Source organism: Halichoerus grypus, chromosome 7 (genome assembly GCF_964656455.1).
Source record: "Halichoerus grypus chromosome 7, mHalGry1.hap1.1, whole genome shotgun sequence".
NCBI classification, from domain to species: domain Eukaryota; kingdom Metazoa; phylum Chordata; class Mammalia; order Carnivora; family Phocidae; genus Halichoerus; species Halichoerus grypus.
This window is the reverse complement of record NC_135718.1, coordinates 96433334-96456825: the sequence shown is the minus strand read 5'-3', so window position 1 is coordinate 96456825 and position 23492 is coordinate 96433334. Positions and strand designations below refer to the sequence as shown.

The following is a 23492-nucleotide window of genomic DNA, read 5'->3' as shown; positions in this document are numbered from 1 at the left end:
ACTACTGTGGCAGGTACTTAACTAAAGATTACTAATTACCTTTGTGTTCTCGAAAGAATTAGTAACCACCAAAGTGTTAAAAAGTCGCGATTTAAGGCATTTTTAGAATTATACTTTAAAGAAAAATACCAGTTCCTGAGTGCGGAAGTCACACTCAAACCTAATTCTCATAGAAATATCCATTAGCAATACACAGAGATGCATATTCATGAGGCTGAAAGGCCTGTGAAATAGCTCTAAAAATGTGGAAGGCCAATTTGTGTTGCTCTTGAATGGAAGAAAAAACATCTTCCTTGTCCTGGATTAGGCCCCGGATGAAACACTTTCTGTCAGCTCCTGACTACTGTGCCACCTAAGCTTGCCTTGAAGCCCTAAAAAAACATGCAGGGTGATATCTTAAAATTGCAAGTCTACATTTGTGGATGCTTTCTCAGCATTTTCTTTGTCAGCACGCAGAAGTCAAAAGTTACAAAAACAACGAGATTCTGCATCTTTTAATGAAAGTTAAAACAACAATATAAACATACACAAATTTACAGAGAAGGGATCAACTTTAATACATTTGGAGTAAAAGGTGTTTCTTATTTAAATATGGTATAAAAATAAATGCAAGAAACATTAACCGAGAATGTACAGACAACAGACAAAGACATGAGCTTTTTTCTGACTGTGAACACATTGGTGAAATGAAACTTTCTGTGCTAATTTATTGTTTAATAAATGTGAAGCCATATGTATACTTATTGATATATGTATTTTTTTTACAATTCTTCCAGTTTTTGACTGAGTGAATTTTCAGTGAACTGTGTGTCTAGCAAAAGCTTTAAGAGAAAGAGAAAGAGGAAAAAAAAAAGGTTTACTTCACTTGAACTTGTTAAAAAGGAAAAGACACAGATCCAGCTTAGTACAAGGAGAAAGTAAGCAGACAACATTTTGAAATGGAGGCATTGAGATGGTAGAGTCACTTGAAATGGCAATGCCTTAATGTACACAAAGAGAGAACAATTCAGGTCCTTTGCTCATGCAACATCTTGGTCTAATGTCCTCTGCTCCAGGTAACAACAAAGAGCTACAAAGTATATGCAAAGACTCCAGTCTGCTTCCATGCTACAAGATGATCCTTTTAGTAAGACTGAACGAGGCTTGTTAACCTCTTTGACGTGAGAGATTTCCCCTGAGAAAAAATATAAAACACAGGAAAAAAAAACAGTATGATCACTGAAAACCTGCTATGAGCAGCATTTATTTATTGCAGCTGATTTTTGTGCACGGGTCAAAGCAAAACCCTTTAGGTACATCTTAGTTCAAACTTCCTCCCTCCACCAACACATCAAACAAAATGACTCGCCCCTCTTCCACCCTCCCACCCCTCCACCCACTTCCTCCCCACTGCAAACAGACTGATGGGTTCACAGCACAGATTAGCAAATAATAAAACATGTCCATAAACGTTTCATCAAGGCGTAGCAATGATGCAACACCTAGATTTGCAACTGGTTATAAACATGTTAAAAGAAACCTTAGTAAATTGCCCTGAAAGGTAGCAATGTGAATGCATTCTTGTTCAGTTGCTGGAATTAGTGTCATGTTTATAAATATCTGGATATGCAGAGGATATGATTTAATTAAACAAAATTCATTTTTAAAGGTGTAATTGGTAGAAACTCAAGATTGAGTCTGTCCCCTGTCCTATATGGTAATGGAGAAAAAGATGCCAATTATACATCTACAGATAAAAGTCTATTTGCTCCTTACTTCAAACCAGACATCTCCCTATCCTTTTCCACCTGATTTCCTCCAACCCCAACCCCATAAAAATCCCATATATTCTGATTCCATATATTGTGTTAATACCTAGAGTACATATTCACTTTTTTGAAATCTTGAAATCCAACACTGTCCCTGTTAATACTAGTACTCTAGAGAGATAAAAAATGTTTGAAATTTCTGATCAGAGTTGCAGATTGTTAATTGGTGGTTTCTGTTTCATCTCTCATTTTATATGTTCTAGCAATAAAAATAAGGTGGTCCACTTATTTGAATGGAATTTGTCTTTTTTGGAGTATAAAATAATAAGGTAAGGTCAAAAGATTTTTTGAGAAATATAATACTTTAGTAATAAATTAGTCATAACAGTAGTCTTGATTTACTATCTAATATGGATCAGAGTTTGATAAAAGGCAGTGTGGTGTTGGGAGAGAAATGATCACTCATGGCCATATTTTTGGAAAAGAGCAATATGTTTAAGAAATGATCAATAATTTCAAAATCAAGCTTTCTTTACACACTTCACAGTAACTGAAAAGAGCCCTGTGGCTGACATGGACAGCAGCAATGGAAAATCAGGCATCATTTTCTTTTAATTGGGGAAAAGGGTTCAAAACTTAGCATCTAGCAGCTAATAGTAGAAGATGCCTTCCCACTGGCTATGCTTTAGTCACTTTATGGAAGGAATAAAAAGAAAAGAAAAAGCAGTTTGTTAACAAGACACCCTACTTTACATTATATATTGGCCTTATAAACAAGGTATGTTTTGCTCCTTCTTGCCACCCTTTCTGTGCTTGTTTTCTCATCTATAAAATGGGGATAATCACAGTACCTACTTAAAAGCTTTTTCTGAAGAAGAATGAAACTAAATTGCTTAAAACTATTCTTGGAACATTCCATGTACTAAGTTTATGTTGGCTATTATCTCATTATGTTATTACTATTATTGTTTTTATTGTTAAATGCTTTCTCATTAGGACACTGACACCCAAAGTCTATTCTGACTCTAAAAGGGCATAAAGTTGCTAATGAACTGGAATCTAAAATTATATTGCTTTTCCATCCCAAATCTGGGCAACAGATTGATCAAATAGTGTTGGAATCTAAAAGTTACCTTTCTATACTTGAAGACCACACTATTGCCTACATTTACTATTGTATTCATTTCTTGTGCTATTAATATAAGTGTGTACATGAATTTATATATATTTATTCTGAGGCTGAATAATGTATTTTTAAAAAGGGCTTACTGTTTCTAATGCCATATGTGGGATGGAGAAAATGCCATATTGGTTGAGGTGTAAGAATGAATGCTTATATGGCAGAGGAGGGGAAGATGCTGATGTAAAATTATTACTGATAAAACTGCAGATTAGTGTGATTTGTTAAAAACTACTGGGAAGAAGAATGAAATAGTCACGTTGAAATAGAAAGTCATTTGAAACTCATATAATCATTTTTTATTTGGACTGTGAAAATTACTGTCATCTTTGTAAATCTAATAAATATTAACATGGCTCTCTTTCTACAGATTTGTGAAACTTCCTTGAAGCTATTAGTACGTGGCCTGGTATAGGTTTCATTAAAAAAGGGGTGAGGTACAAGGTTAGCTTGACAGGCTGTTGTCTTAGGAGATAATTAAAAAATACTCATTCACAGAAATCCATAGAAAAGCACAGGCTTACAGTCAACTGGGGGATTTGTGATAATAGGAGAACAGATGAACAAAGATGGGAAACAGTCACATGATGAAACATTTTGTGTGATATGGTCTTACCAAATATGTAATAAGGATATCCGTTACGTGCATTGAGAAAACTAAAAGGCAAATTTGGGTACAACTAACAGAAAAAAAAAAAAAAAAAAGGTTTACATGCCCCAGTCTGGGATCAAAGTAAATAGCCTGGGTGCCCAGTGAGTCATGTGAATTTGAAGCTCTAGATCATTGGGAACTATCTGCAAATGCTGTGAAAATCCTGCCTTTTTCACATACTGGGAAAAAACAGACTGGCACTATCCTAGTGCACAAGGAAATATAGTTGCTCATTCTACTGGAAAATCTTAAATTAAAAAGAATATTGATCTTTTCTTGTGGTAGGAAAGGATGTATTTACACATCTGCTGTTTTATAAAACTCCTTTTTAGGGCAGTTCCTCAGAGGCTGTATTGAATCAGCCCCCGCCATTAACTTTTCATAACTGTTCCAAGTTGAAGAATCTGAGAAATTTTTACAGTTAAGTTCTAAAATCTTAATTCTGGAAACTTGTTTACAACTGAATTCCATATGAATAATGTTTATTTTTAACCAAATCCCTATATATGTGTTATGTCATTTATACCCTTTCTTGTCAGATTCTAAAGAAAAAGGATTATACTGGAAACAGCAATCCATAGAGAAAGACAAAGACAGGAACTCAGAACAAAACAAAACAAAAATTCAATATCCTATGAGATTTTGTAATAGTTACTGAGCAAAAAGCTAAAAAAAGAAGCACATAATCAGTTTCAGGACAAAAATACAGCTCAGATTTTGCTGGCATCTAAGTGAATATAGAACACTTACCTAATCTACAGTATAGTTATCACATAAAATTATATACACAAGGAGAGTTTTCTGGTCCCTCACAGTAAAACTTCACCTCTTAAATGCTCCATAGAAATTTTGTTATAGTTAGGAAAATATCCGCCTCCTCCCCCCCAAAAAAAGTCAGAACAAGCAACCTATGTGTTTGTTCTTAGCTCCTCTAAGGTAACTACCAATAGTTATAAATTTTACATGATTTTTAAAATCTTTCTTGTTCTTAAAGTAGTAACAGAAAGTTGACAATAAGGAGCTGTGAGTTGGTAGAAATGGACAGGAAAGCCAGGCTCGTAGCTCCAATCTGAGAGCCTGGGGCACTAGGAAGATGGAGGCCACTTTCCATTCTCTTTTCCTGCAGACACTAATCCATAAAGGGAGTGGAGAGAAGCCACAGTTGCTTGGGTGACTAAGCTACTTGTTTTATTACTGTTGTAAAAACACACAGCAGTCTTTCTTGACCTATAGGACTACAAACAGACTGAGAAGAAATGAAGGGATAGGATGTTTAGAAGATAGCCATGAAAGAGTTTAAAGAGAAAAGTAGGGGGATTTTCAGCATCTTTTGGATTAAAAAAATAGGTAACTTCTTAACTCTTGCATTCTCCTACAATTCCAATTTGTATGTTTCCTGTTGTTGCCTCCTTGTGTCTATTATGCATTTCTGTAGACTCAGAAGTACATTCTAGAATGTCTTGTAGGCTCCAGAGGCCATAGTGAAGGACTGAGAATAAGAAAGTGCAAGTCTTGCCAACTGAGTGTCTGTTGGTGTACATGACCCAGTTGTCTGACCAGAGACCCAGCCCCACTGCTACATGGTAAGGAGCTGACTGCTTGATGATAATGTGATACAGCTGGACTAGAGACAGGGCATGCAACTAGAGACCTAGAACTTAAGGATACTATCTGTTCTTTTACTCTCATGTTGAAAAATGCCCTGTTTCACTTACAAATACCATTGCATTTTCCTGGATTCCAAAATCCTTTATAATCTAGCTTTCCTGGCCTTTCAAACTGCCTTTCATCACCCCACAAAATGGTTCTTTGGCTGGCCTTTGCACCTGATATTCTATCAGTTTGGGTCACCTACCCATGGTGGTAGATACCTGTTCAGATTCTCCCCACTTTTCAAAGATGACCTTCTTATCTAAGTTCTTGCTAGAGCCTTCTAACTGCCCCCTAAACTCCTCTGGTGAGTCCCTCTCTGGACTGTCTTGCCCATAGAATCAGAACTAGCATATTTACAAGCCATCTGACTCATCAAGTCAACTGGCTTGGTGAAACAATCAACAGCTGTTAAACAACATTAACATTACCGAATCCCCCAATACATACTTGATTCTTTGCATGAGTTAAGTTCCTTGGCTGAAATTTTAAAAATAAGCTTCTAGAAACTAAGGTAATGAGACTCAAATGTCTTGCGTTAACTTTGGACTTAAGGGAGGAGAGATATAGTGGAGTGAGATATGGGGGACCCTGGTCACACCCTAAATAGTGACTAACTGACAGAATCTGGGCCTGTTTAACTCTTATTTTGGAAAGCTCTTCCCTGCTTGAAATGAAACCAATTCTCCTGGGTAAACTTGCAGATGAATTTACTGAACATGTGAATAATTTTAACAAAACTATGGAGAGTATCAGTTCCTAGAAAGTTATAGATAAGCTCAAATCGTTGAGAAGAAGAAAGGAAGGAAGGAGGGAAAGAAGGAAGAAAAAAAGGATTCTATAGCTAGTTTGGGAGCAGGTGTATATAATGTGGAGGACTGAAAAAATTCTATTATTATGTACTAAAAAGAGAGGGTTTATGAACACATTTACATTTAAGTATCTATTACTAGCTTCCTGTTTGGATTGAGAAAGAACGATTAAAGCCAAATACTTTCATTTCCTCCATTTAAAATATTTTCCTAAAATAAAAGTAGCATATATCCATTAGAAAAATTGAGGAAAACATAGAAAAATATAAGGAATAAATAAACATTACTTGAATACACTTATTTACATACTAATATATCATTCTTTTTTTTAAAAATGTTTTAATTTTATTTTTTTCAAAACTGAAATTATACTATGCATAGTGTTGGCTTATTATGAGTAACACACATATTAAAGTGATTATATTTTGGTCAATTATTCATGTTATATGTTTTTTCTAAAATAATGTTTTGTTCAAATTCATTGCATTAGTGGGTAAGGAGATCAATTTAGATAGATGCTACCAACATTATGAAAAAAATTAAATATTATAGAATAGCTTGGAATATATCAAAGTGCACCACACATAATAAGGGAATGTACTGTTTCTGAAATGTTATTTTGTCACACACACAAGCAGTTTATATAGTAATACAATAAATATATACACACACAAACACATGAACACGTATGCATTACTATGTCAAATGTGGTTGGCAATAAAAAAAAAGATGAAAGCCACTCCTCTAAAATCTAATTTTTAATAGCTGCATAATATTCCACCAGGTAGATCTACCTTAATGTATTTAAGAAATTGTAATAATGTACAATTGTTGTACATTAAGGTTGTGTTTTATATTTGGCAGTTATATGATATAATGAATATTCTTGCATGCATGTAGGTTTTCTCAGGATTAAATTATTAGCAGTTGAATTACTGACTGAAAGTGCCAGAAGAATTTTGAAACTTTTGACACATTCTGCAAAGTTTTGTTCAAAAATAGTGTTTAGCAATTCATATTCCTATTACCAATGTATGAAGTCACTGATTTACTTACCCCTTTTCTCACACTAGTATTATATTAAAACTAACCTATTTGGAGGAAAAAGTTATTTTGTTGCTTTTTAAATTATACTTGGCTATTAATGAAGATAGATTTTCTGTTTGTTCTCTCATGTATTTATTGACTATTTGCATCTTTTTAAAACTGTTCAAATGCTTTGTTCATTTTTCTAATGGCATATTGTTCTTCTAATTATTCCCCATGTAAACTCTGTCAGATCTTTGTCATGTACATGCTCACAGGTTTACCAGACCTGAGGACAGGAGGTTGCTGTAACGAAGGTTTGTGGAGTGAGACGTGTAGTGGTCTTTCATGGTACCTCTGTGGCCGAGACAGAGAAGGGTGAAGTTCATAACTAAACAAACAACTATCTTCAAGATGTGCTAGTTATTGGAGTAGTAGAAAGCTGTCTTCTCTGTTATTTTTTTTTTTAAGATTTTATTTATTTATTTGAGAGAGAGAGAGAAAGATAGTGAGAGAGAGCACAAGCAGGAGGGAGAGGGAGAAGCAGGCTCCCCACTGAGCAGGGAGCCTGACGTGGGGCTCAATCCCAGGACCCTGGGATCATGACCTGAGCCAAAGGCAGCCGCTTAACCTACTGAGCCACCCAGGTGCCCCTTCCTCTCTGTTATTTATGGCATTTTAATCAGTTATTTTCACCATTAAACTGATGTAGTTCTGATAAAATGTATGTATGATGCAAATTTGGTAACCTTGGTTAAAAGGCTGGTAACGAAGAAATACTCTAAAAACTTATGTAAAGCTATAACTCACAAGATAGAGTTTAATGAAAAGAAGGATAAAGAACCAAACTTAGATTAAAATAAATAAACAATAAACCAAAATTCTAGCAGCAAAAGACAAGATTGAGGAGATCTCATCTGAACTCATGAGAAAAAAATGTTTCTTTAAAGTTTAATCCCCAAATAACTACATTTTATTTAAAAAAATTAATTTTTTAAATTCCAGAATAATTAACATACAGTGTTATATTAATCTCAGGTGTACAATAGAATGATTCAACAATTCTATACATTACTCAGGGCTCATCATGATTAAGTGTACTCTTAATCCCCATCACCTATTTTACCCATCCCCCCACCCACCTCCCCTCTGGGAACCACCAGTTTATTGTCTATATTTAAGAGTCTGTTTTTTTTAGTTTGTCTCTTCTTTCTTTCTTTCTTTCTTTTTTTTTTAATAAGGAGAGCATTTATGTGTCTAGGTTCTATTAGGCAAGGAAATAAACCATGAAAATGATGTAGTTCCTTCCTTCAAGGGGTTTATAGTTTCATTTTTAATTTTTTTCATTTTTTAAATTTAAATTCAATTAACATATAGTGTATTATTAGTTTCAGAGGGAGAGTACAGTGATTCATCAGTCTTATATAACACCCAGTGCTCATTACATCACGTGCCCTCCTTCATGTCCACCACCCAGTTACCCCATCAACTGACTACATTTTGACATGGCTGTTGTGAGCTGGGGTGGGGGAACTGAGGCAATTTTCAGGCTGGTTTGTAAAAGTTACATGACATGTTCTTTCTTCCTCTTTCCTTTCCTATTGGAAGATAATATTCCGAATCTCTGCTGGTTGGGTTACATCTTGAGTATTGTGTTCAGTTATGTTTTGGAGGACTATTGACAGATTGGAGCAAATGTAGGAGGTAAGCAACTAAGATGATGAAAGAACAGGAGATTATTAAGTTAGAAAACATTAGAAATACACTTTCCTGAAGCAAGCCTCTCTCAGATTTAATTTGACAGCAATTTTTAAGGCATCTTCACTTTATTGAATCTTATTAGGTATTCCACTTAGTTTTCATAGAAATGTCTTTTCTTTTCATACTCAAATTTCAGGCCCTAATATATTTAAATAATTTTTGTAATTACAATAATTCAGTTATGATAAACTGAACATGGGAACAAACACAATTGGCTCTTAACCCTATAATTCAACTGGTGGTTGCAAAACGATGTGGGCACAACTGGAGAGATGCCTCTCAGCTGTGACATTCGGTGTGCCCTTGGCATCTATCAGTGGAGAGAGGAGAGCATCGGTTGGTCTAGGGCAGTGGTTTTCAGAGCATGGTCTCAAAGCCAGTAGGAACAGTACCACTTAAGAATTAGTTAAAAATGAAAATTCTTGGATCCTACCAGAAAACTACTAATCAAACCTCATGAGCAGCGAGATCTAGCAATCTGTCTTACCAGGTGTTTTTGCTGAGTCAAATGTGAGAACCACTGATCTCTGATAAGGAGAGGTCAGGTAGGAATGCTTCTACCTGGATCACAGTTCTTAAACATTATTGTTCTGATGTGTTTGTAACAAATGCAAATGAGGGGAGCAAAAGAAGAGAGAGGGGGAGAGAAAATGACTGACTCAGTTTATCTGGGATGAAGTCATGGAATCTGTGTTTTCTAAGTCCCTGGTGATTTTGAGATATGGGATATGGGTAGTTGAACCACACAGACAGATAGTGAATTAGAGATTTTAACTAAAGGAAGTAAAAAGAACACTTGAGGGGAGTTGATGTAACCACACCTTCAAGTAATTCGATAGCTGTCTAGATCTAGATGAATGTTGGTTTTATTCTGTCCGGTTCTGGAGACAGAACTAGGGTCAATACATGGAAGTTAGAGAAAAGTAGATTATGGTGAAAATAGGAAATGAATTTCTAAAAGGTGGTGTGGACTGTTTGCACCACCTAAGGGTCCCACATCTGTGGAATTTCTGAGCCAGCAAATGCTAGATGCTTACTTGTCATTGAGTCCACAGAACAGATTCACGCAATGGGCTAGAGACTGGACCTGGGGAACTGCAGCCTCTAAATTCCTTTTCAATTTGGATGCTCCAAAAAATTCATCTTTCTCAGTATCTCCCAAATTAACTTGAAGACAACTTAAGATAAAAACTTCCCAATAGCTTTTACTTTCTGGTATTAGAAATATGTTCCTTCTAGATATTAATAAGTATATTTCAAGTGAATAGTCTTGATAAGAGATGCTTGTTATTCCCCTTTGTAACTCAGCCATGTCTACTGGGTAATTTTTCTATTGCTGATGAAATAGATGGGAAAAGAATCCTTAATACCAAAGCAAATAAATTGAAATGGCTTGATAAATGAAAAAAATAATAGCGGAAATTTTCTTCTCCAGAAATAATAGTCAGTGCAGTTTAGAAATGGTGTTTTAAATTTCCAATAACTACCACAAGATTATCTTAAAATTGGTATTTTCTGGTTGAAATTACAGGTATTTAGAGTTGTCCAATGTTTGCTCTTATTACTATTAGATCCTGGCCATTGAAAAACAACAATGAAAAAAACAGCCATCAAAATGTGACACATAATGCAGAGGATATGGGATTTTGCCCAGTCTGGGCTTGCACTATGGTATCTGGCAAGTGCCTAAGAAAATGCAGCTGGGTGTCTGTAGAATTGAACATAATATATCTATATCTATAAACATGTATGTAATTTATATTACAATGTCTATCTGTTTTAAATTGCTTATTTTAGTTTTTTGCCTCTAAGCACTAGCAAAACGTATGGAAAAATAAAAATCACACCCATGGCTGGTCATCAGCCTAAAAATGGCTTTCTTTTCTGGAAAATTTTCCATAAAGGAATACTGACAAACACATAATGGTGGTATGTGTGGCTTTAGAATGGGTAAGTGAAAAGAATAAATAGATGATTTGGTGAAGATATAGGGCTGCCTAGTAGTGACATCATATCTAGAAATAACATATGAATCTGCTGTTGATGGAAATTAAATTTAGACATCATAACAGGCCTAATCTTCATCAATTCAAGCTCCATTCGTATTTTCCTAGCTATGTAAAACAAGTTCATAGCAAGAATATGCAAACATATTGCCTTTAGATTATTGATCAAATTCCATTTAAATCTATGTAATTCTATTCATTTCTATTTAACTCAATGAGGTAATTGAGATTGATACTGAGATTTGGTTGACTATCTGCAAGTACTTTGCCAAAGATTGTAAGGCTGAGTACATAAGCACACAGAAACATTCCATATTCTCTTGCTTTACTCAGCTACGATTCTGTAACTTAATGTAAGATTCAGATTATATTTGAGTAATATTCCAAGTTTACATATCTTCAAATAAAATCAAAGTGATAATGTAAAATTATGTATTAACTATTATATAACTCTTACAATTTCTTTTTTAAAAGATTTTATTTATTTACTTGAGAGAGAGAGAGCATGATTGCGGGGCAGGGGCAGAGGGAGATAGAGAGGGACAAGCAGACTACCCGTTGAGCAGTGGGCCCAATGTGGGGCTTGATCCCAGGACCTCAAGATCATGACCTGAGCCAAAGTTAGACGCTTAACCAACTGAGCCACCCAGGTGCCCTATAACTCTTATAATTTTTAATTGTGACAGTTTGAAGTTCATTTTTCTACTATTAACTTTTCCAGCAAACTTGGTCCAAAAATGTTCTAGCGTATATGTAGATTTACTGGTGCTAGAAGTTCTACTCTTCCACCTGTACTTCTTCTATTTTACTGGCCAAGTTCTTGTTATCATCAAATGTGGGATTCATACGGCAGCTGCTGATCCTGCAAACATGTCCTCCTGTCTCGAGGTTCTCCTAACTTGCTCTCTACCTGTATCTTCTGCAGAGATGAAGATGGCCCAGTGTGTGGATCCAGAATACAAGGTGTCTCCTTGATTACCTTCTTTGGTACTATGCTCCTCCAACTGGAGACCTCATGGCAGTCCTTGCCTGCAACACAGCTGCATTTGTTGGGTCCTCAGAACTCTTTCTGGTTCTACCTTCATCCTCTTTCTGGTTCTACCTTTGTCCTCTCTCCTTCAGAGCCCATTGCCCCACCTATCCAGTAAGCAGGTCTCTTGCTTAGGCCTTAACTCTTTTCCCTGCCTACTCTGTGCTGCTTTAAGAGAAACTGTCATGATTTACATGAAGTAAGCTAGCAGGAAGCTAGTAGGAAGTTAGTTCTGTTCATTGAATAGTTAACTTTTCTGAGAATGAACCAACTTAGGTGCACAAGTTAATGGCATCCCAAAAGTAGTTATTTCTATTAATATCTTATCTGTTATGAACTGTAAGCTTCCTAATAGTAGTGGCTATGTCAGAATGGCTATGGTTATTATGCATGTATTCTAAGATAGGGAGCAAAGTATCTCACCCATAGTAGATGTTTAATAACTGTTTGTTGTTGTTGTTGGATAAAAGAATTCAATAGTGCTTGGATACATGAGTACTATTGGGTTATAAACTTGTTACATAGAGCCTCCAGGGTGGTTTTCAGCTACCCAGGAAGCTGGGGCCTTGTAACCACTGGTGTGAACTCAAGGCCTCCAGTACATTAAAACAGTACTTTGGGAAATGCTATTAAACTTCTGCCTCTGACATATGTACTAGCAATGGGGAAGCTTCCCACTGGGGACTTTCTACTCAGCAGCCTCAAAACATTCCTTAGGAACCTCCACGGTTGCATTGGATGCTCCCTGACCAAAAACCACTATACAATCCACAGTTTATGGAACTTGAGTGGCAATTTAAGAACCAATGATGCTACTAGGGGAAAATAAAGATATGTTGTCCAAACGAAATAGGCTACATAGTCTGATACTTTTCAACACCAATCAATTAACATCATGATGCAGGGAACCTGAAATTGCTTTCTAAGCTAAGTTATCACCACAAATAGTTTCAGTAAAACAAGATGGATAGCCGTATATGCCAACAACAAAATGATAAATGAGATGAGTTTCAGGTCTATAAGAGAAGAAAGAGGAGAAAATGGTTCATCCCTGAGTGGATTGATTTTATGTACTACTGGTAATATTTACGGTGGGGAAATCCAATGATCAGTTTATAAATTTATAAATTATATTTACCTAAGATGCTCTAGGAATTTTCTAACACAGATCTCTATGAACATACCTGTAATCTCAAGCAACAAAGTCTACGGAACTCAACCAGAAAAGAATATGCACGAAGTTCTCCTTAAGGTAAATTCAAAGGTGTACCTTCCTTCTCATAGTTCATAATCCTATCATGATGGATGTTTATGTGAAGAAGATGATCTGCTTCATTATGAGGGATGTTTATGTAAATCAAGGATCTCACTAACTCCATGGAGGTCTTACTATAATGCAACTTCATTAGTATAAACACAATCTAGAAAATGACCATTCTGAATACTCTAAGGTTTGTCTCTACTTTTTGTGGTAGAAATTGGTATTGAGGGAAATGAGAGTAAAGACAGGCTGTAGGATAGTCAAAACTTAATATATGTTAAATGAATGAATAATCTAGAACTAGTAAAACAGTACATAAAGACAATGATAAAAAATGTAGCAAATGAGTGGATCTTAGATTACTCAGTCAATTTTCTCTATTGGTATTATTCATGGTGAATAAAAATGAACAAGAGACAAGCGACAAGTTTATAAATTTTCTCTTTAGGTGCTTCAGGATCCAACAAAGCTTATCTACACTAATGTACCTGTAAACCCGAATGGCAAAATCTAGAGCCCTTGACCAGGAGTGCTATGGTTTAATCTTAAGCAGAGCCAATGTCCAGTCCAACTGGGGGTCCACATGAGTAGATACTGCTGACATTGCATTGTGCTACTCCTAGCATTGTCCCACAGCTGGTCTGGTATCTGTATTATTCATAGGGTTATACTGAAGTGACAGGGTGGTTTCAGTGTACAATCCTGGTGGTTATTGGGGTATAGAGGGAATATTTTATGCTAGATTTCACATTTGATTAAAACCAAGTTAAAAATCATTTAACCAGGACTAAAAACAATTCATAGAGTCATTGACAGTATCTTAAAAATATAGTGAAAGACTCCCAGAAAGTGACTACAATTCTTCATAGATTGAGGACTAATTATTGAGGGAGGCCTGTTATTATGTGTAACACAGTGTAGAAATTAGGAATACAAAGTCTGATTCCTGCCTTCTACAATAAGTTATTTTTTCCTCTAGTGTGTGCTCTTGTGTTAGGAAAAATATAAAGATAAGAGAGAGGAAAAATAAATAAACCTTTTATAATTTTGCATTCCATTTAACCAAGCAATTTAAATTTTTATAATGAGAAAAAATCAGTATTTTACTTGATGGATGTTTATCACACTTTGATCTATAACATAAATAAAGAAGGAACAATGTAAATGTCCATCAATAGAGGATTGGAAAATAAATTTCAAGTATATCCATTCAGTGGAATTTTGGGTAGTCAATAAGTAGAATTATGTCAAAGAGTATGAAATGACCTGGAAGATATTTATGATGCAATTTAAGAATATAAAACATGTTTCAAAAGCATATTTAAAGTATAACCCCATTGTATTTACATATAATATATACATATATGTTTGTGCAAACTGCTAATTAAAGCTACTCCTGGCTAGGACGGTTATAGATAAGGAAACCAAGGTTCAGCAGTTTCTAAAAATTCATATGGCACAAAAGCATAAGACTAGGTGTCAAACCTAAATATTAACATGTCAAACTTTCAGGCCTGGGCTCTTTTTACCACATTTTGCTGCTTATATAAAATCTACATGAGGTGTATTAACCAGCAGCTCCATAATGGGCTCAGATAAAGAATTTAATTAGATGTTTAGCTTTTGAGGAACCTTCATACTGTTTTCCAGAGTGGCTGCTCCAGTTTGCATTCCCACCAACAGTGTAAGAGGGTTCCCCTTCCTCCATATCCTCGCCTACATCTGTTGTTTCCTGTGTTAATTTTAGCCATTTTGACAGGTGTGAAGTGGCATCTCATCATCGTTTTGCTTTGTATTTCCCTTATGATGAGTGATGTTGAGCATCTTTTCATGTGTCGTTAGCTATCTGGATGTCTTCTTTGAAGAAATGTCTCTTCATGTCTTCTGCCCATTTCTTAACTGGATTATTTATTTTTTGAGAATTGAGTTTGGTAAGTTCTTTATAGATTTTGGATACTACCCTATGACCCAGCAATTGCACTACTAAGTATTTACCCAAAGGATACAAAAATACTGATAAACACCCCGATGTTTATAGCAGCATTATCAACAATAGCAAAATTAAGGAAAGAGCCCAATGGATAAAGATGATGGAATATTATTCAGCCATCAAAAAGAATGGAGTTTTGCCATTTGCAATGACATGGATGGAGCTCGAGTATATTATGCTAAGTGAAATAAGTCAGAGGAAGAAAAAACTATATGATTTCATTCATATGTGGAATTTAAGAAACAAAACAGATGAACACAGGGGAAGGTAAAAAAAAAAGAAAAAGAAAGGGAAACAAACCATGAGAGACTCTTAACTATAGAGAACAAACTGAGGGTTGATGGAGGGGAGGTGGGTAGGGGATGGGTACTAAAGAGGGCACTTGTGATGGGCACTGGGTGTTATATGTAAGTGATAAGTCACTAAATTCTACTTCTGAAACCAATATTACACTGTATAATAACTAACTAGAATTTAATTAAAATCTTGAAAAAAATAAATAAAAACTGATTTGTATTTTTTAAAAAAGAATTTAATTAGATGTAACTGAAAAGAACATTCTAAAAGAACTAAGTATTATATCTTTCACACTTTTTAACACTCCAAGCAAGTTGTAGGATTTATATTTATAATTGTTCTTATCTATATGCATGCTAATCAATTATAGAGTTAAATAAAGATTTCATCCCAAAAGATCAAGTGATTTCAGAGCCAACTCAGTGCTTTTGTTAAAATTCTCTCACAGAGTTTCCACAGCTTCTGGTAGTTTGTGGCCATCTCCAGAACACACCTTCCAAGTCCAATGCACTAGCACAAGTACCAGAGTCGTAGAGACGGGACACCAAGATGGTCATGATATCTTTTCTATTGATTTTTTTATAGCTCTGCAGATACTGGGCTTCAATGAGAAAGGGTAAACTTTTTCCCCAAAAGAGGTTATATTAGGTGAGTTCCTGGGAGTTCAACATGAACACTCTCCATTTCTCATTTCTCCTTTTCTAGCCCAGACCCGGGCTGATTTAATTTCCCCTCCACACAAACTAAGGAGAGGAGCTGAGTAGTACAGCTCACATGTGGATTTATGAATTTTGGGTAAAGGCATGGACTATCAATCCTCCTACCCTGTTTTTCCTCTTATTTTCTGTCTGTTCTCCTTGAGGTTTGTGTGGCAGACAGATGCCATGAGACTAGTGGTTGGAGAAATGGTGTCAGATTTGGTGATGGTGACAGAGGAAGAAAACAGCTGTTAGAATTAGTGCAGCACATGAACTTTGTCAAAGAGAATGACATCAACTTAATAACATTTAAAGGCATGAGAGAACATAGTAAACCTTGAAAGACCTTGCCCTTGAGGTCTTATCTGATGGCAAGGAAAACAAAGTAATAAAAAAGTAAATCACAGGAAATGAGATGTCTTGAGACAACAGGGCAAGGTGAAGATATTTCACAAATATAAGTTATTCTTATCCCTCCAGTGTTGGGCATAATGAAAGGAAAATGAGTAATCAATAGAATAATGGATTTAAAGTCAGAAAACTTTGCTTCCAGTCCTGGCTCTAATACTAAACAACTGGGTGATACTGGTGAAGTAACCTCACCTCACTATTCCTTAATTTGCTCATTTTGTGAAAGGGTGGTGACACCTGCCTAGCCATCGCCCAAGATTGTCATGTATGTAAAACAGCAACAACAAAACAAAACAAGCAAAAAGGAATGAGTGTCTTTGGAACACTGTAAAATGCCATGCAACTCTTAACTGTTTATTATAATTATTCTCTAAGGTGCTGGCCAGAGTGTATTAGTCTCAGTAACCAATGGAAGTTTCAATGGTATTGGGAAGAACTGTCTAGCAAAACATTTTTTGATTCTTGTGTGAAACTAAACAGCGATACCATTTTTATAAGTCAGGTTATGAAAATAACTGTGCTGGAACATGGAAATAAACTTCTACAAATAGACATTGATTGGAAATGGACTCAGACTCTAGAGGTATATATCTCTATATCTATCTATCAGTCTATCATCTCTAGAAGTATAGAGGTATATATCATCAGGTGGCAGGATTTATTTATCTAGATATCTCTAGAAGTATAGAGGTATATATCATCAGGTGGCAGGATTTATTTATCTTCTACCAGTTGGAAGAATATTAAGGAACAAGGTGATCAATGGAGAAAGAATGAATTTGGGAACAAAATAAATTTTGGATCAGTGTCAGCTCCTTTAATAGCTGTGTGATTCTGGGCAAATTATGCACCTCCTCTGACTTCAGTTTTCTCACCTATAAAATGAGTATAATAATATAATAAAATGAGTATAATAATATTTAAGTTGCAAGGTCAGATTATATTGTTAGGTAACATAAAGTGCCTAGTGCAGAACCCAGTCCAGTGGCAGGCACTCAATGAATACGAGCTATTACGATCTCACTTTGCCCAGTTCCTCTCATAGTCTATATACTTGTTCACCTATATTTTCCCTATTCCATTTCTTTCTTGAATAGTCTGTCTTGTAGCCTCCCTGTATTTACCAGACTAACCTGCACATAGGACTCCTTTAAAATGTTTATTTAAACTCCATATTTCCTTCATTATGTCTACCTGGTCATAATAAAATCACTCATTCTTCATCTTGTGTTAGAATCACTTTATTGCTCCTGTAAAGATATCCTATTCAATTTATCATGTGAATACTTAGGATGCCTCACACACCTGCTGACCCCAGAAGTAATCATAAACATGGAACAACATAGAACCATGGGAAAAAAATAAAAAAGAAATGAGAATAGAAAGAGTTAAAGGGAACTTTAAATAGAAACGACCATCCTAAGATTTAATGTTGTATAATACATTCATTTTCATTTTTATATATAGACAATTTTCAGGATAGAAACTTACTTCTCATGACTAGTAAAATAAATATAATTGTTGGTAACCTATTGAGGAAATCAGAGAGCCTTTCTAACTTCCTTATTCCATTTCTTGAGAGTATGACAGAAACAATATATTCAATGACAAATACTACTTTTTGTTTTCCTGGATGGAAAAAAGTAACCCTGAATAGCTGTGTCTGAAGATTATCTGTAACTTTTTAGTATGTTGTGTGCATATGCATGAATGTGACTCAACTTCTCTTTCTTCAGCAATTCCAGCCTTTTCTCCCCTTCTCTTTAAAAGGATGGTTGCCTTTCTTGTCCTAGTGAAATCCTCTATGTCCAGTTAAATGTAACTTCCTCTGGGAATTCTGACATTACCTATGGGCGCTCCCTCCCCACCCCAACACCAAGTAGAAATAGTTTATCTTTCTCCTGTGTGTCACAACATCTTGTGTATATCATCAGGCTCCTTAGCAATTAAGGTCTCTACCCTCTACATACTCCCGAGACATAGCACAATGTCTGGAATATAGCGGTCATTTCCTGTATGAATTTTGACTGAAGGCAGTAGATAATTGAGCCCGTCTTCCCCTTATTTCCTATCGATCTTAAAGTTTGCAGTGTGTGACAATGTGGTGCTATTTTAAGAGTTGGGGAAGTTGGTCAGAATTGGGGATGGTGTTGGAGGAAAGACAACCATTTCGCTTCCCCTTTTCATCTTCCTTGTGTTATTGTTTTTAATTAGATCACAGAAATTTCCATTCCAATCTTTAGAAAAATATTCTGTCAGCATTGAGTTAGAAAAGGATGAATTTGGAATAATTCTTAAACATCGCACAGAGTACTGTGCAACAGCCTATGTCTACTTTCTCCAGCAAAATCTTGAGGCTTTTTTAAAAAAGACATTGTCTTTATCTTTCCATGGTGACTTATGAGGCATGTTTAGGAAAATTTTATTTTAAAGGTCAGAGATTCCAATAGAGCCAGCCAAAATTTTGTGAAGTTTATAGAGTGATTAATTCCTGGAGTCCTTCATTTTCCAGCCCTTTAATTTGTGCAATCACATTGAATGTTCAAAGTATATACTGCTTTTTAAAGTCTTTCAAATACTCTCTGCCGAGTCACAACTGGCAATTCATAAATAGAACTGATTAACATTCCCCACCACAAAGATCCTTGAAGGAGACTAAAAACAAAAACAGCATCTTTGTTGAATCCAATTTGCTTACATTTCAACACACATAACTCCACTTAACTGGCCATCACAGCAAAAGCCACAACACACACACACACACACACACACACACACACAGAGCAGCATGGAGCTAACCACACAACTCAACAGACAATGCAGACAAACTTGAGTATAAACCAAGATTTTTCTACCTCTTTTCATAACAGGTTAGTGCTGGCCCTCAGTGTTGGTGTACAGTTTTTATGGCATGGGAAAATAGGGATGTTTCTGCCCTATAAAAATAAATGTGTTGAAGGCTTTAGTTTGAGCTCACACAACGTCAGAAAGTTCCAAAGGCACTGGCACAATAAAAAAAAAAAAAAAAAGAATCCCACAAACAAATATATCACCAAAATATCACCAAAACACATGGCAAGATACTAAGAAAACAGTGGTAGGAAAACTACTGGTTTCCTGGATGATTTATGCAACAGTTTTCAACACCTTCCTGAAAAATAAAGCATAAGAGAGGCATGCTGGTGGGTCTTTGGTGGGGCATATCTTGTCACCGACCACCATTCATACCAAGTCTTTGGCTTTAAACTGCTCATTAGGTCATTTTCTCCCTGCAGAAGTAGAAAGCACAGAACCCTTATTGTTCTTTATCTTTTAAGCTTTAGGAAGGGCTAAGAGAAAGAGCATGTAGAAACGCATGCACTATCTTTAAGAAAGAAAGGGATACATGGAATAAAAATAAAAATACAAAAAATATCATTTCTTCATTTTATATGTCATAATATACACTTCTTTCCAAACCTTAGTTTGATACGTGTGGTTTTTCATGGATGACATCTTTACTCTAGAAAGAGTTGGGACAGAAAGATAAGCAGGAAGCACAAAGTTCTGAATTTGAATAAAGACAATACTTTCGTTGTTACATCAAAGGATGCAAGGTGAGATATGGGGTTAGAAATTGGGAAACTTTCTGAATTGGACTTAATGATTTGTAATTCCTCAAAAAAACAAAACTTACCACATTCTGTGCAAATTTCTCAAAAGATGTTCTGCGATCCATTGAGTGTTCCGACTTACATGAGTGGGGTGGGATGGGGCAAAGGGAACTAGGGAACATAGATAAAAGGAAAGCAAAGAAAACAGAGCGGAGAGAGACAGGATGATGAAATGATGCAACAGCAAATCCATGTTCTAAATCAAGGGACCAGGAAGGTAGGAGAGCTGCCAAAGAATTTGGACGCTAGACACAGGGCACAGGCTCTGTTTTTATGAGTACTTTTATTTTTAACACCAAAACTCTTCCTGTGCAAACAAAATGGTATGGTTTCAAGCAAAATAAAATGACACTAAAATGAAGTAGATATGTGAAGGTTTTATGCTGACACGTGTAAATCCTACATATTTGAAAATCTCACGGAATATTTTCTGAATTTCCTCATAATGTTCTGCAGGACTAGATTTCTATTGATTACATCGATTCTGTAGAGCACTTGTGCCCAACAGAACTTTCTGAAAAGACGTGAACTTCATCTATGTTGTCCAATATTTCAGAAGCCTTAAGCTGTGGCCATTGAGCACTTGAACTCTGGCTAGAATTTTATGTACTTGTAACTAATTTAAATTTAAATGTAAACAACCCCATGTGGCTAGTGCAGCTGCACTGGGCACCTGCAAAGACAGTGTGTCTGCAAAGACGAGGTATCTGCAAAGACAGGGTATCTGCTTCCTGCAAAACAGGGTATCTGCAGAGGCCATGGACTTTGAAAACTCCCGTTAGCCTAGATGACAGTCATGAATCACACAAAATTACAATTTAATCTCAAAATTTCAAGAAGTTATGGACTATTTTAACATTAAAAAATAATGAATAGTGTTGATTTTTATATTCAGATTTTCCATACTCTGCTTTATTGTTTACACTGATTATAAACATTAATTGAATAATGAGGTCTATTGCAGCTCTTCCAAAATGTGTTTGGCTACCTTCTTAGGTGTATAAAATTTATCCTAGGGGTACTAAGTAATCCAGGATAAATATCAAATTAAAATATTCTGAAGCAAACATTACTACATTTTGACAACTCTCACTGAAAAATATGAGTCTATACTTAGTTATGGGGTATGTGGCCAAAAACACACTTGAGCTTACTGGAAAGAGAAAACCCCCTTCAAGTTTTTGACCTAATGATGTTCTTTCCTTTTCACTATTGTAATTTTTATTTCCTTAAACTAGACATACAGAAGACTAACATGAAACACGAAAACAGCTTCTAAAAAACGTTGTAAAGCATGAACATCTGCAGAAACAAACAAAACGAAAAAGAAAATAAGCAATCAACAAACAAAAACACCTTAAATGGCCCTTATAAAATGCAAAGGTTTGGGGAAGGTCTTGGAGTTTGTTCACTTACCATTTGTCCAATACCCTGGGCTCAGCAGAAGGAACTACTCCATATAATTACAACTGAGAACCAGATCGAAAAAGGTCACAAAGAACCAATACCTTTTTCTTTGCCTGTAGAAGCTCTTGATAGGCACTGGATCTTATAAAACGTGGGTATGAGTCACTTTTCATCAATTTGTAAATGTGCTCCTAAAAAAAAATAATGGTTGAAGTGCTTCTTTATTATTTCTCAGGGAAAATCAAATATAGATAAGAATATAGGATATGGTCCAAAAACAAATCTGGAAGCAGCTAAAATTAATAATGGTAAGGTTGATGAGAATACTTTGTGTTTACAGAACATCTAAATCTTCAAATTTATTATTTTATTTATGGGTCAATATTTGAACTGGTTTGAGAGCTACAGAGGAGGCAAATCACATCCAGTCCTTTAAAAAAATGGAATTCAGTTAATGGAATGTCATGAAGTGATTTCAAATCAAGTGGTTGATTTATATAGGTCATTTGAGAATATAAATCTGCTATCTCTTAAAATTATTCCAGGCCGAAAGTGAATGATATGAAGTCAAGATCAAGTAATCATCCTAGATACCTTTGGCATCTACATATACTTGGAGGATGCAGACTGCCCAGATGAATCATCTCTTTGGTGCAAATTATATGGAAAATTGTCATCCACATCCACTCTGGGCCAGAGCACAAGTCCAAAAATAAGTTTTGTGATATATAATTGCTAAATCTCCCAATTTATATGCTTTTTAAAAAAAACTCCTTTAGTGACAGATTTGGTAAATATTTAATAATTTAATCCTAATCAGTCTGCTGCATTTTATCTTGATAATGAATATTGGTAGGCAAAGAAGTCAAGGAAAAAAAATGTATTCATCCAATTCACTGCTGGCCCAATCTAGGGAGATTCTGCTCTGGCCCACTGCAGCTCAATGGAGCATAAATACTCCATCCTTTTAATCTAGTGAAATACCAGTTAGATGCAGAGAGTATCCTCGATGTCCCAATCTTCTTTTGTTTGCAGAGAATATATATTTTAAGAAATTATTCTGTTTCCCTGGTCTCAAATACACCTGCAATAATTGGAGTTACTCTTGCTCAATATCTAGCCCAAGGCTCATCTCCAAGAGTATGGTACATTAGGGACCCTATCAGAATATGTTGTTGGAAAAGTGGGGTGATGTCTTACTTTGGAGTCAAGCATTTTGGGATTCAGATCTTATTGTGCTCAAGACCTGCCACCTACAAACATATAAATTTAGGCTGATTTATCCATCTTTCTGAGTCTTGGTGTTCTAATCTGTAAAATAAGGTTGTTGTGAGGATTAAAGGGATGATATATGTTTAGCAAAGAAGGGGGGTATGCATAGTAAGTGCTCAGATCTACTTGAATATATGCCAGGCACACATCCAGTGCTTGCCTATATTAATTTAATCCTCACAAAACCTCAATGAGGTTGGGAACCATTATTATACCCATTATTATATCCGTATGTGTCTTTTCTTAAATAATGCTAGGAATTTCTATTACTATATTTTTGAAGATGAGGTTAAAACCCCAGCAAAAACTGGGGTTAAATATCTGAACTTAACTGAAAAAGAAGCCCAGGGTCAGGTGGTAATATTTTCTACAGAAAATTATGCCTTTTCATTTTATTGAAGACCTATTAAGCAAGAATATTTTTAATGCCACATATAACAAAGAAATATTCCTTTTAAGACTTTAGGAAGGTTATTCCAAACATTTTACACATTGTTGGCTCTAGAAAAATGCTTGAAATTTTATCTTGAACTGAAAGAAAGATAAATCAGCGAGAAGTAAGCAACAAGGCTAGACTTTCCATCCTGGTCTCTCTCATGTGTCTCTGTAATTATTTCCACATAGAAGACCATGGCAGA

At 35.5% G+C, this 23492-nt stretch overlaps 1 protein-coding gene across 6 annotated transcripts in view; it reads right to left on the bottom strand.

Moving 5' to 3' along the window:
- Positions 1–479: 479 nt before the first annotated feature.
- The window catches only part of RGS7 (regulator of G protein signaling 7), a 510082-nt gene continuing 487069 nt past the window's right edge, over positions 480–23492 (bottom strand). For 4 of the 6 annotated variants that reach the window (XM_036070635.2, XM_036070631.2, XM_036070632.2 and 1 more), the window contains 3 exons: positions 21684–21773; positions 19378–19458; positions 480–1174 (listed from right to left, as the gene is read on the bottom strand). In XM_036070635.2, coding sequence (XP_035926528.1) covers positions 19384–19458; positions 21684–21773 — 165 coding nt within the window. In that variant the 3' untranslated portion in view covers positions 480–1174; positions 19378–19383. Of the gene's footprint in view, positions 1175–19377; positions 19459–21591; positions 21774–23492 lie in introns of all 6 variants that reach the window. The other 2 variants (XM_036070634.2, XM_036070633.2) reach the window with 2 other exon arrangements.